Genomic DNA, 13,052 nt, shown 5'->3' with positions numbered 1-13,052 from the left:
TGGCGTCAGCCTAGCTCACAGCAACCTCAAACTCCTGGGCTCAAGAGATCCTCCTGTCTCAGCCTCCCAGGTAGCTGGGACTACAGGCATGCGCCACCATGCCTGGCTAATTTTTTCTATTTTTAGTTGTTTGGCTGATTTCTTTCTATTTATAGTAGAGACGGGGTCTCGCTCTTGCTCAGACTGGTCTCAAACTCCTGAGCTCAAGCAATCCTCCGGCCTTGGCCTCCCAGAGTGCTAGGATTACAGGCATGAGCCACCGCGCCTGGCCAAACAAGAAGTTTCTTAACCTAAGTCCTAGTTCAAACACCTATTAGCTACAGAACTTTGAACAAATTATTTAACCTCTCTGTATCTCTGTTTTCTTAACTGTATAGTGAGTATAATAATAAGTACCTACCTCAGATATTGAGAGGCATAATTGAGGTGACAGTTGAATTTTGTGCTTGGCACATAGTAGAAGTGCAATAAATATTAGTTGAGTCGGAATCTAAGGTAGATAAGTGGTATTGGCTGAAGAAAATTTTAGTGAACTAGCTAATAACATACCTGGATGATGGCAGCATGTGTACGAGACTTAAGTAGCACAATCATGTTCCCTCACTTTTGTTCTGTCCAGATTCCTACCTGGTGGGGAGCCCAGCCAAGGACTCTGTTCCTTCCTGATACTACTCTTCTCGTCCTTCTGCCCTGCCCCCTAATATCTCACAGTTTTGGCTCAGTGAAATGTGTTCCTATTCATAAAAATATTGGAGGCCTCTGTTTATAATACAAATGACTTTACATAAAGAGGCAGAGAAAGATATTAGTAACCTAACACATTTTTTGCTGAAGAGTTTTTTTATGAAAATACTGCAATTCTCTAAATGCCCCTCCGAGACAGTGTACATACCAGTACCAGACACTGTATAATAGGTCATTGTTATCTGAAAAGCATGTTGCAATAGGCAAACTCTGTCCTCCTAGTCCAGTTTGTTTCTGTCTTGGTGGTGGGGCTGTCAGCAGTTCTAAGTATACTAACAGCCCAAATGGGTGCTGACAACTGTTCGCCAGGCTGAATTTGGCCCCTGCCAACCATCTCTCTTCCTTTTTGCTAATGTTGTTTCTCAGCCTGGTCATAATATGTTGTTTTGGTCACGATAGATTGAGCTCTGGAGAAACTAGTAGCTGCGGCCCTTGTTCTCTGTATAGATTAGTTGGGTGGCCTGGCATTTTAAATACTTTAAAACCCCTCCTAATACGAAGGATCCCTTTCAATAATAGTTTTGTTGTCAAAAATATCATTAAGACATTTTGCATATTTCTTCCCACTTTCCCTTAAAAGAACATATTTCTACCTCATTTGCTCAAGTGTCTTACATCAACCTTTAAAGAAGATAGCCTGAGATTCCTTAGCCCCTTAAACCCCAGTAAGGACCTTATCCAGTTCTTTCTAGAAAATTCTACCCTATGATTCAGAACCTACCCATGCCTTAGCAACCAAGAGTTTATACCTTTCCTGCTGTGGATGGTGTGTAAACAACAGATCATAGAGAGTGCAACAGCCATTTACTAGTTTTGAGTCCTTGGGCTAATCATTCACCTTTCTGAGCCCGTGTTTTCTTAACAGGGGTGCTGATAAATCTCTGCCCTTTCATAGGACTGGTGTGAGCATCAGTAATGTTTTGAAAGGCATTTGTGAACTATAAAATGCTGTACATGTGTGTAGCTATTGTCATTCTTGCTGAACCTGTGGCTATACTCCTGCCTCTTTCTGGTCTATCTCTTGTCACTGAGCTGATACTAAGGAAACTACCCATCCAATTTATTTAGAAGGAGCTATGTTTCCAGGAGATTTATTTTATTCATTAAGAGGTCACCATAAGGAAATGAGATTTTTGCATCAGAACATACAGCTGAAGAGCAACCTGCAGCCTGCAACATTTTCCCACAAGGCTTCTGGAGGGGCATGATGACAAACTGTGCTTTCTTCTGTAGACTGACGACAGCAATGGGGACTTGGACCCAGGAGTTTTGCTGACAGCTCAGACCATCACATCTGAGACCACAAGCAGCACCACCACAACTCAGATTACCAAGGTAATAGACCAGCTAGAACCTCCTTATGGAATCCAGTGGCATGTTGTGCTTGCTGCCACCTCTCTGCGACACGGACCCCAGTCCATAAATAAAGGTTTTCAGCTGCGTCTCTACTGAACCAAATTAATCTGAGTCCCACATGGAAAATCCCTGCTGCTTTCCCCAGCAATAAACCTAGGGAGAACCTGAGAGTATCCCTGCCTACCTCATAGTCTCATAAAGTCATGTGTGGTTCTTCTCTTTACACATCTGCCTGTCTCTCTGGCCAGTGAGTCCCCTATCTGGCTGTGACAGTAAATTTAAGAAGTCATGGTTCACGCCTGTAATCCTAGCACTCTGGGAGGCCGAGGCGGGCGGATTGTTTGAGCTCAGGAGTTCGAAACCAGCCTGAGCAAGAGCGAGACCCTGTCTCTACTAAAAATAGAAAGAAATTAATCAGACAACTAAAAATATATAGAAAAAATTGGCCGGGCATGGTGGCATATGCCTGTAGTCCCAGCTACTTGGGAGGCTGAGGCAGAAGGATCGCTTGAGCCCAGGAGTGTGAGGTTGCTATGAGCTAGGCTGACGCCACGGCACTCACTCTAGCCCGGGCAAAAGAGTGAGACTCTGTCTAAAAAAAAAAAAAAAAAAAAAAGAAGTCAGCCTAAGGGCAGGTATTGTTGTTGTTATTATGCAACTATATCTTCCAAGCCAAAAATCAGAACTCTGAGTCTGACAGAATTTTTATGTCATGTCCAGGGTCAAGGCCATGGGAACTATAGTTTGGATGCTGAAATATTAGAATTATTAGAGTATGGTTTATGGGAAGCAAGAGGGATTAAATATCTAATATTGGAACTACTCTCAGAAAATCAGAGGCAATCCATGCTTGCTGTAGCATGAGACGAAAATGCGTTTTTTTAATAGGTAAGAAATCTAGGTTCTTGACCAAGCTCTGTCATCAACACACAGATGACTGAAAGCCAGCTACTTGATGTGTTTAGACCTTGGTTTTCCTCATCTGTCAGGAAAGGAAACCTACCCACCCTCAGGAGATTATTTGAGAATCTTTTGACATCAATAATATGAAAAATGCTTTAAAATATAAGAGCCTGATTTCAGGCTATGTGACATATTTATTCATAGTCTTCGGATTTTTTGTCCTCCTGAAAATGATCAAATAAAAATATATAGGAGACAAGCAGGGAAACACCTATTTTGTTTACTTGCTGAATTTCTGTGGTGTGTGAGAGGAAGGAAAAAGAGAAAGTAAATAAATAGAGAACTGTGACTTTCTGTTTAACTTTATAAAGACTTTAGCAATCCAAGGGAGTTTTATGTCTAGCCAAGATTTTGGACACGTGGGTAAGAAAGCTGTCCTATTCAGTACCCAGCAGCAAGTTAAAATTTGGAGTGGAGCTTTCAGAATAATCTTTGCTGTTTCTTTTTCTTTTTTGTTATATTGCTGATCTCATATGACCTCCACTCTTTGGTTCCAGACTGTAAAAGGTGGGATTTCAGAGACTCGGATTGAGAAGAGAATTGTGATCACAGGAGATGCCAATATTGACCATGACCAGGTGGGAATGCTGAGGAGATTGTGGGCGTGGGAGGGGTCCCTGGGCAGGAAGACTGACGGATACAGGAGCTTGCAAAGGATACCTCTGCCATCTTCATCTCTAAACTGCCTCTTCAGCCACTCCAGCTCTTACCTGAGAGAAGGACAAAGGGGATGAAAATACTGAGGCCTGTGGGTTGGGGGCCACAGACCGAGGAAGCCAGGAAGTGTAATGGAAAGAACTTGGGCATTGGACTCAAAGACTTGAGTTCAAATGCTGAGTCTTACTGTTATTCTAGCTCTTAACTCTTTGGGCCTCCATTTCCTCACCCATAACAATGGGATGATAGTGTCTTCCTCTCAAGGTTGTTGTGAGGACCAAGTGAGACACAGGGTCTGTGGCCTGTGGCACATCGTGGGCCATTTATAACAGTAAATGGAGCTGTTGTTATTGGGAAAGTATAGTGTGCCTAAACATGTGCTAGATGGTATCAAAATGAAGGGAAGGTGTGAGCCCCACCTCAGCGGGCCTTAATAGCTGGGGAGACAACAAGGGGCAGCATAGTGTGATGGACAAGTCCAGGAGACTTGAACTTGCTTTCTGTCCTAGATCTGTCACTAACTTGCTGTGTGACCTTGGGAAAATCAATTTACCTCTGATTTTTTTCTTCTCCTAAAAGAGAGTGGGTTGATCTAGATAATTTCTGGGCTCTTCTGAGTGTTAAAATTCTATGTTTTTATGTTAATTAGGTGCTAATTGTGTGCTACAAGCAATTAGCAAATAATAAGGTCAGGATTAATGTTCCCAATTCTCTGCTGGGTGAGGTTAGAACAGTAAAGCTGAAGAGAAGAGGGGGTGGAAGAGACTGCATGCAAATACTTCTGGAATCATTGACAGGATTGCTAGAGCAATAATTCTGTGGCCTTTATGCTGCTATGCTGAGTGTCTTTTAAGAAAGAAAAACTGAGCTGCAGTGCTGACAGTTCCCTTGGTATATAAGACTTACAGCTGAGAATACTGGGTTCAGGGTCCCAGAAACAAGACTGCAAAGCCCAAGTGAGAGACCTCACAGCCTGTTTGCCCAGCTCGGTGGGTCCTGCTGCATTAGGAGCCTGCACCCACCTGCCCGGTCTGGGGCGATCTGAGCCTCTGTCGTGTACTCCATTTGCACTAGAGAGCAAAAGCAATGGGATGGAAGGGGTTTGGTGTTTGGAGTGAGACAGATGTGAGTCAAATCCCGCCTCTGCGACTCACAGGTTGTGTGCCCTTGAGCAACTTATATGACTTCTCTGAACTCTAGTTTTACCATCTGTAAAATAGAGATGGTTACAGGTTTCTTCCTGGGTTGTTGTGATAAAAGGACAAACACACTTGATAGCTCAGAGAGATTCTCCAGTGTCCTTCAGTTATTCTAGGTACTAAGGGTGCATGGAAGCAATAAGATACAGTGAACTCTGCCTGGGGAGGGAGGCACTTTAAGAAGGACTGTGGCTCGTGCGCGGTGCCTCACGCCTGTAATCCCAACACTCTGAGAGGCTGAGGCAGGAGGATTCCTTGAGCTCAGGAGTTCAAGACCAGCCTGAGCAAGAGCGAGACCCCGTCTCTACTAAAAAATAGAAAAAATTAGCCAGATCTGGTAGTGCCCACCTGTAGTCCCAGCTACTCAGGAGGCTGAGGCAGGAGGATTCCTTGAGCCCAGGAGTTTGAGGTTGCAGTGAGCTATGATAACGTCACTCTAGGTACTGCACTCTAGCCCAGGCGACAGGGTGAGACTCTGTCTTAAAAAAAAAAAGGACCGTGAAGGAGAAGCTGTGTGGTGCAGGCTTTTATAGAGAGTCACCAAGGGCAGGGCTTGAGCTGGGCCTGAATATAAGCAGATGGGCTGGCAGACAGGATCTGGGAGGATAAACAGGGCCCATAGAGGTGGCAGTTCCAAGAATGCCTTGCATGGAGCCAAAAGACCAGAAGAGGAATTTTCCTTCTTCCCTTGTCCCTCCTAGCGATGGTTCTTAAGAGCCAGGGTGAGCAGTCAGCTGGTCAGTTCTAGTTGGGGTCGTTTTTGATGGGGAGGCCTGTAGGCTCAGAGACTCACAGCCCAAGGAGAGTGGTATCATTGTTCTCTTTTGACTTTCCCTCTGCTCTTTTTAGCTTTTCTGCAATAATCAAAACTCCTCCAGATGCTCAAATAGGGGCCCTGTCCGAAATTAAAAAAACAGTGTGATAAAGAGGAAAGTCTGCTAGACTTGAGTTAAAAACCCTATTGCATGACTTATTAGCTGTGAAATAATAAGCACTTTATTTAACCACTGAACTTCAGTTTCCTCCTCTATAAAATGGAAATAATGATACTATCCTAGTTCATTGAGTTGTTGTAAAGATTAAATAATAAGTACTATATCCTGAAATAAAAAAATTAAAAATAAATCATTGACATTAAAAAAATAAAATTCTTTAAGACATTGAGTTTAACAGCTGCTCACCCTCTAATTACAAAAAACTATTATTAATAGCATTTCCTAAGGAGTTCTCTGATCACTTTGTCTTATAGAATAAATGCACCTATGTAACCCTAACTATACCCACTACTTATTCTTACTCTAGAGTTTGTAGAAGAAGGGAAACAATGATTCACTCAAATGCCTCGCTGCACTTATAGGACTTACAGCAAAACTCTTAAGAACTTTTAAGGTGAGGTGGCATAAGGGAACGAATGAGCTACTAATGAATAAGGAAAGGCATGATTAGAAGCTATAACAAAGTCTGAATCAAGGAAATACCAAAGGTTATCTTGTATTTAATATTTATGTTTTAATAAATTATAATCAAAATACTAAAACAAAAATAAGAAGTACTGTGCTTAGGCTAGCACATGGCATGTGATAGGCCTTCCCCCTCTTCCTTCCTTTCTTTTACTTTAGCCAAAGACATCTCATCCTTTTTGCAGCAAGCTTCTTTGCTTTCCTCTTCTATCCTGAACTTCCTGGTTACGCCGTGTGGAACACAGATTTTGTTTTGTCCTCTAGATTCACTTCTTGAGTGAATCCTCTCAGACCCACCCAGGTAGGTGCAGCTGTCTCCCCTGAAGTCCCTCTCTGATTCCTTGAAGACAGCTCTAACCTTCCCTGTCTCTGTGTTAGCAGTCTGGGAGCCTGCCTGTGTAGCGCAGAGTGGGCAAGGTAATTATCTCTCAGCTTGGCTTAGCCTAAATGCTGCTGTGGTTCTGCAGACAGAAGGACTGAATTTGTCAGGGTATCAGAGAAATATGCTCGATGTCCTATGATCTCTGCCTGCCTTCACCAGCCAGGCTGCTTTTTGCCTGATGGGCTTTGTTTCTGTCTTTTGTAGGTCCTCGTACAAGCCATCAAGGAGGCGAAGGAGCAGCACCCAGACATGTCAGTGACCAAGGTGGTCGTCCATCAAGAGACCGAGATTGCTGAGGATTGAGCTCAGGTAGAGGAGGGTGTTCCTGCTATGGGTGAGGATGCCACTGTCCCAGTCTGAGAGAGCTCTGGACAGAAGCCCTGGGCACTCTGGGGTGCATTTCCCCAAAGAGGTGTCCACACCAGGACTGTAGGAAGTAAAGTCAGAGGAGAGGCTGATGAGGAGGAGACAGGAGATCATTAAGTATTTGGCTCCAACTAAAGCAGCCAGGTCGTTTGTGTCCTCTTGCCCTTAGCAGTGCTAACAGTGTTGGGTGAGAGGAAGGACTCCACACTTGGATGGAAACCTCCACCCACCTCCTGAGTTTTCACACATGTCCTGCTTCTCCAGTGTACTTTCCCCCTCGCTTCTCTCTGCTGCTCTGTTCTCTGCTGTCACAGGTGTCTCTCAGCCAGAACCTGGGCGGGCCAGCGGAGGAGAAAAAAATAAGGAGAGCAGGGCCAGGCTGTGTGGAGATGAGTGGGTTGGGGAGGGAAGCGGGGAATGGATGAAGTTCTGGGGCCAGACTAGAGAGTTGGAGGCAGGGAAGCTGCTTTTTGGGAGCCAGAGAGCCAGATGAATTCATGCCTGAAAGTAGTTTACAAATGACTTGAAGATGCCACCAATCACCAGGTAGGACTGGGTCCTAAAAACCACTCAGGTCCTTCCTGATTGTCACTTATGGCCACAAGAACTTGGCAGTGCGACTGGGAAGCTATTTCCTTTGCAGGGTTTCAAATTTTGCTTCTTTCTTTCTTCTAGGAACTATCCTACCCCTAACTCCCTGCCATTCTCCCATCCAAGAGAAACCAGCGAAATGATGAAGCTAATCTGCAATAGACTTCAGACTTTCAAGATTATTCTAAACCACCAGAAAATTAATTTCATTTTCTATTTGGAGTTTATACCAAGAGATTCTTCTAGATATCACTGATCCTTTTGAAGACCTTTTTCTATATTGTGATATCAGAAATTCTTCAACTTTTCACATTATGGACTGTTTTAAAAGAGTTTTTGGTTTTTTATGGGGTGGTTTGTGACCCCTTCAGCCTAGTCTCTGCCCATTTATTTCCAAGCCCAATACTGACAGGGTCCACAGAATTCTTCAGGAAACCCTCCAAAGACTGTGTCAGCTGTGTGGAGGCCAAAGCCAGCTCAGTGGAAGGAACTTCCATGCTCTTCCCCTAGTTTTATACCCTTTGGATGACAGCAGAAATTTTATGAGCCAGTTCTTTCTCAGAGCTAATGATGTGACTTTACTAGAATGTCAGGCAGGGCAACTGCCCTGACCCACAGACCCCAGAAAAATATCCCTGTCCCTTTGTTAAGGGTGGTTTTGGTAAGGCAGCGATCTCTGCTAAGAATGTAATATTGTTTTTCCTTCCTCCCTTTTGTTCTTTTCTTTTTGGAGCCTCTTTGGGTCAAAAACGTAAGAAATGGCTTAAGTTATATCTGATACTGTGAATGTTTGACCATATCTGTGGCCTTCGCCTCTCCATCTGCCCTCTTACCTCATCAGAAGCAGTGGCTCTGCTAAGTGCTCCCCCAGCTCCCATCTCAGGAGAACAAAACTCACGAAAAAGTAGGGACTTTTGGCCAAAAGCTCTAATGGAGTATTTTTAGTGGTGATTTGGAGAAGGAAAGTTAATGAGGTTTTTAAGGTTTTCTAGTTGTGAGAGTGTGCACTTCACATAGGGAAAAGGTGGTTTACCTCAATCAGATCCTAAGAAGTATTTCCAGGTGACCATCCCTGGGCCTCTTTCATCCCGGAGGATAAGGAATGTGGCTCATAGAGGAGGTTGTGTGCTTTGACCTTTCTTCTTGCACACAGGCGCCTGCTGAGGACACCCTTCTGGAGCAAGGGAATTGGCTTTAGGGCATCCTCCCCACAAGACACCACATGACAAGGGCACGAGCCCCAGCGCCACTCCCAGTCACCATCTAAGGTCTGTCCGGTTTTATAGGCTTGATTTTGTGGTGGGTTTTGGACTTAGTTTCTCTTCTTTTTGATTTCCTTCTTTCTTCTGCTTTTTTTTTTTTGTTGTTGTTGGTTTTGGTTTTGAAAATGAGAACTGATGTTCCTGATTCCTCAAAAGGATTCGGGGGCATTTTTATTCAATAGGGCTTCTCTGATTTTCCAGCTTGCTTCCCACAAACAGATCTGCCTGGAGGCGTCTTAGAATCCTAATTCTAGGCTAGAAGTGAATTTCATGAGATAGACAGTGGGTCAGGGACAACAGTCCCTGGGGGCTCAAGGGCAGTGAGCAAGAAGAGAAGTCTAAACCTCTGCTCCAGATAGTGGGAGCCGGAGGCACGCGTCCAAATTCTCTACTAGATGACTTTTGTTCAGTTTAGAGAAACTCAACCGGTTTGAACCAATTTCGGGTGTGTGCATTTTTCTTTTGGTATCCCGGTGACACTGCTACCACCAACAGGAGGGAAGGGAGGAGCACAGGTGAGATGTGGGACAGATGGGGGAAAGGAGGTTGTCCTGTCTCAGGAACAAACCAGAGTTCTTGGGGCTCCCAAAGCTGAAACCTGTGGAATGAAGCGGATGGGGGACAGGAAGAGGGCACAGTGCGGCCATTTAAGAATTCGGCATACTGAGTATTCTGCCATCCGGATCGGTGTGGCAGCTTTCATAGCACAGGGCCATGAGTCGAGGGGCCTGAACTTCCCCTCAGCTGTTACCAACTCACTTGTCTCTGCTTCCTTGTCTCTAACTGGACCAGCTGAGCAGCCACAATTTGGACAAGCCCAGCAAGACAGGTGTCCTTCCAGGCCTCTTCCCTTTTCCTCCGTCTCTGGCAACAGATCTTAGGATCTGGCGATTGTTTGGATTTTTTTTCTTTCTGCAGTTGTGTGCGTGTGAAGAAAACAGACTCTGTCCAGATAGAAACGGTGAAGAGGGGGAGGAGAGTTAACATTTCCAGGGTCAGAAACTTGGCAACAATTTTCCTAAAGTGACTCAGACACACCACAGTAACAACTCTCACTGCAGTTTTATTTTCACTTGAGAAATAAAATTTGCTTCAAGCCACATGAGGTCTCTGGCACCCACCCACAAAGCAAGACCTGTATCCATAAGCCGAGGGCTCGGGGAACCTAGCTGCAGGGAACTGTCAGGGCACCTTTGCCTGGCCCCCTCCCGAGGCCCATCACGGTGTGTTGGGGGAAGCCCGCCAGTGGCTGGGGGTGAGGAGACAACAGTCCGCCTTGCAAATGGAACCAGAGCTGTGGCCTGACCAGCTCCCTTGATGCTCATGGGAAGTCTCTGCCCAGGATCTCAGCCCCAGGCCGGTTGTTTTTACAGATCTCTCAAATGTATTATTTTGGTGACAAAAATGAAGGAGCTTTGTAAATTTTTAAAAAAATTATGAATCATATCAAGTAGTTTACATTTCTTGATAAAATAGGAACTATGGCAGCAGAATCAAATTGGCAGAATCCTTAGATTAAATAGGAAATAGGTCTGCTGTTCTGGCCTTTTGTAGAAGTAGCTGTAGTGTTTAGGTATGTGTTTGGTCTTGCTTCTTGTATTGCATTTTTCAATAAACTTAAAAAAAAAAAAAAAAGGACTGACTGTGAGGATTGATCTACTTTTAAATTTCTCTTCTCCTACCAGGAACTTGGGAAAAATTAAACATGGGTGGGGGAGACCTAAACTCAAGCTATTTTCTAAAGGAAGCTAAGCAAGGAGAGAAAGGGGCTTCTCAGACCTCTGGGGAGGAGCGAGACCTCACAGGAAGGCAGTGGCGGTGGTGTAGCCCTAATGGGACATACCCCGCATGGCTGAGGGAAGGCGGGGATTGAGGTGGGTAGAGTTAAAGCCTCAGTCCCCATCCCGGATGGCAGTGGAGGGTCTCAACTCCACCCCATTGCCCATCTTCCCAGAGGCCCAAACCCTGTCACCAGTGCCACCTTGGAAGGAGCCTGCCCCAACCGGTAACATCCCAACCTACCTCCAAGTATTAGGAGTCCTTGCCCACCATTTGGGGTTTGCCAAGACACCAGGGGCATCTCCCAATCACCCTGGCCTGGACCTCCAGCCCCCTCAGGGCTGAGGCCACATATGGAAGCTGAAGAAATTCCTGAGGCCGAGCCAGGCTAGTCTCCGCTCTGCACATTGAAACACACCCTCTCCAGCTCACTGGGCCCTAGTGCCGTTGGCATTTCTCTGCCCACACGCAGGTCAGGATGCCGCAGCAGCTGCTGTGGTCGGAACATCCGTCCCCGGCCTGGGATGTGACTGAAGCATCTACTAAACATTGGACTCCTCTGGTCCTGTTACATGGTCCGTGCTGCAGCCTCATTGCAGGCTGTCCGCCCGTTCCTCACACCCTGGCCCCCAAGTCCCCTCCTCCCAATTTGGCATAGCCCCCCAGACTGAGGCGGTCCAGCCGTGGCCAGCTTCGGTGAGCACAGTCCCGAGCTGCTGAGCCCCCAAGGAGGAGCTCCCCAAGGCCCAGATCCAGAGACTTGGAATGTTCAATGCAGGAACCAGAAGGCTGCACGGTGATAATCACGTGGCCAGTCTGGGTCCGGGGACCCCAAGGTGGGGGCAGCCCCGGGCCCTTCAGCGGGTAGCCGTGGAACAGGGCAGATAACCCCAAGCGAGGATTAGCAGGCTCTGAACGCAGACTCCGCACTGACGGGACGGGTGAGGTGCCCCGACGTGGGGACAGGTCCCAAATTTCTGGCTCCGCGCAGCCTAGGGCTCGGGGAGTCCTCGGGCCCGGGCTGGGAAGGAGAGCGCAGTCCCAGCTGGAGCCGTCGGGGGGCCGGAGCGCCTGGGCCCGCAGCACCCCCTGGCGGAGCCGCCGCGTCTCCAAGTCTCGGTTCTCATACAGCAGCGTGTTGGCGCAGATGAACACAAACAGGCCGACGCCCATGATCACCGGCCCGAGGAGCCGCAGCCGCTCATGCGGGCCATGGCCCCGGCCCGCGCCGCGCCCCTCGCGTCGCAGCTCGCTCAGGGGGGGTGAGCTGGCATTGGCGGCCCGGGGGCCCGGGGCCCCGGCCCGGTGCGGCCAGTAGCCGGCCACCGCGATGCCCATGCCCACCAAGACCACGAGCGCCCCCAGCGCGGCGAACGCCCCCGACGGCGAGCGCAGCCGCAGCCGCGCCCGCACCCGCAGAGGCTCGGGCGGGGAGCGCGGGCGCCGGCGGCGGCCCAGCCGGCGGCCCAGGCGAGAGACGCGGCCCTCGGGGCTCCTCCGCACCTCCCCGCAGTCTCCGGGGCTCCCAGCCGTCATCCCGCCGTCGTCTGGGCGCTCTGCGGAGAGAAGATGGTTGGCAGGGACTGGACCGACGGACCAAGGTTCGGGGAGCCAGGCTCGGGGCCCAAATCCGGGAGGGAAGCTCGGGCCGCCTCGCCCGGGCCGCTTGGAGATCCCTGGCGGCCACCCCCGGATTTTCCCGGGCTGCGAGGCGGGGAGCCTCCAACGCTCGGGTTTTCCGCAGCGGAGCTCTGAGCCAGGGACGCGCGGCAGGAGCCCGAGTTGGCCCGGCCTGCGGGCGGAAAGGAGGGAGGGGGGCGCGGGCCGCTCCCTGGCGCATCCCCGGCTGCGGGGCTCCGGCCGCCTGCGCCCTCTGTGCTACCCCGCGCGGGTCCCGGGCCTCGGGAAGCGTGGGGCCCCAGGCAGCGGCGTCTCCTGGGTAAGTACCGCCCGGGCGCGACCCCACCCCCGCACGTGGCTGCACGGCACCGAGGGAGGGGGCGCTCGGGCCCCCTAGTCCGCAGGGGTCGCTCGTGGGCCCCACCTCCCCCCTACTGCGCTTTACGTACCGCAGCGTGGGAAGGAAGGAGGATGTCACCGACTCCAGCCTCTCCCTGCCCGCCCCCTCCTTCCAGACCTCGGTCAGCGCTGAAGCTGCAGCAGGAGAGACTTGAGCTAGACTCCGAGAAGTCCGCTCTGACCAAGACCAGGCAGTCAGAGGCGAGGAGACAGCGCCGGACTTTGTCCAAGATTTCTGTCAACTCCGCGCAGAAGAGGCCTCTCCCTTCCCCAG

The 13,052-nt window shown here is 48.7% G+C and overlaps 2 protein-coding genes across 2 annotated transcripts in view; one reads left to right on the top strand and one right to left on the bottom strand.

Moving 5' to 3' along the window:
* The window catches only part of EPB41 (erythrocyte membrane protein band 4.1), a 136,181-nt gene extending 127,118 nt beyond the window's left edge, over positions 1-9,063 (top strand). The window contains exons 15-18 of the mRNA XM_012645994.1: positions 1,978-2,079; positions 3,561-3,641; positions 6,966-7,070; positions 7,803-9,063. Coding sequence (XP_012501448.1) covers positions 1,978-2,079; positions 3,561-3,641; positions 6,966-7,064 — 282 coding nt within the window. The 3' untranslated portion in view covers positions 7,065-7,070; positions 7,803-9,063. The remainder of the gene's footprint in view (positions 1-1,977; positions 2,080-3,560; positions 3,642-6,965; positions 7,071-7,802) is intronic.
* Positions 9,064-10,832: 1,769 nt separating this feature from the next.
* Positions 10,833-12,295, bottom strand: TMEM200B (transmembrane protein 200B). Its single transcript, XM_012645939.1, has one exon. It carries the CDS (start codon positions 12,293-12,295, stop codon positions 11,375-11,377), a length of 921 nt encoding a protein of 306 aa, XP_012501393.1. The 3' UTR covers positions 10,833-11,374.
* Positions 12,296-13,052: the final 757 nt, after the last annotated feature.

This window comes from Propithecus coquereli, unplaced genomic scaffold (assembly GCF_000956105.1).
Source record: "Propithecus coquereli isolate 6110/MARCELLA unplaced genomic scaffold, Pcoq_1.0 Scaffold239, whole genome shotgun sequence".
Classification (NCBI taxonomy): domain Eukaryota; kingdom Metazoa; phylum Chordata; class Mammalia; order Primates; family Indriidae; genus Propithecus; species Propithecus coquereli.
This window is presented reverse-complemented; position numbering and strand designations above follow the sequence as displayed.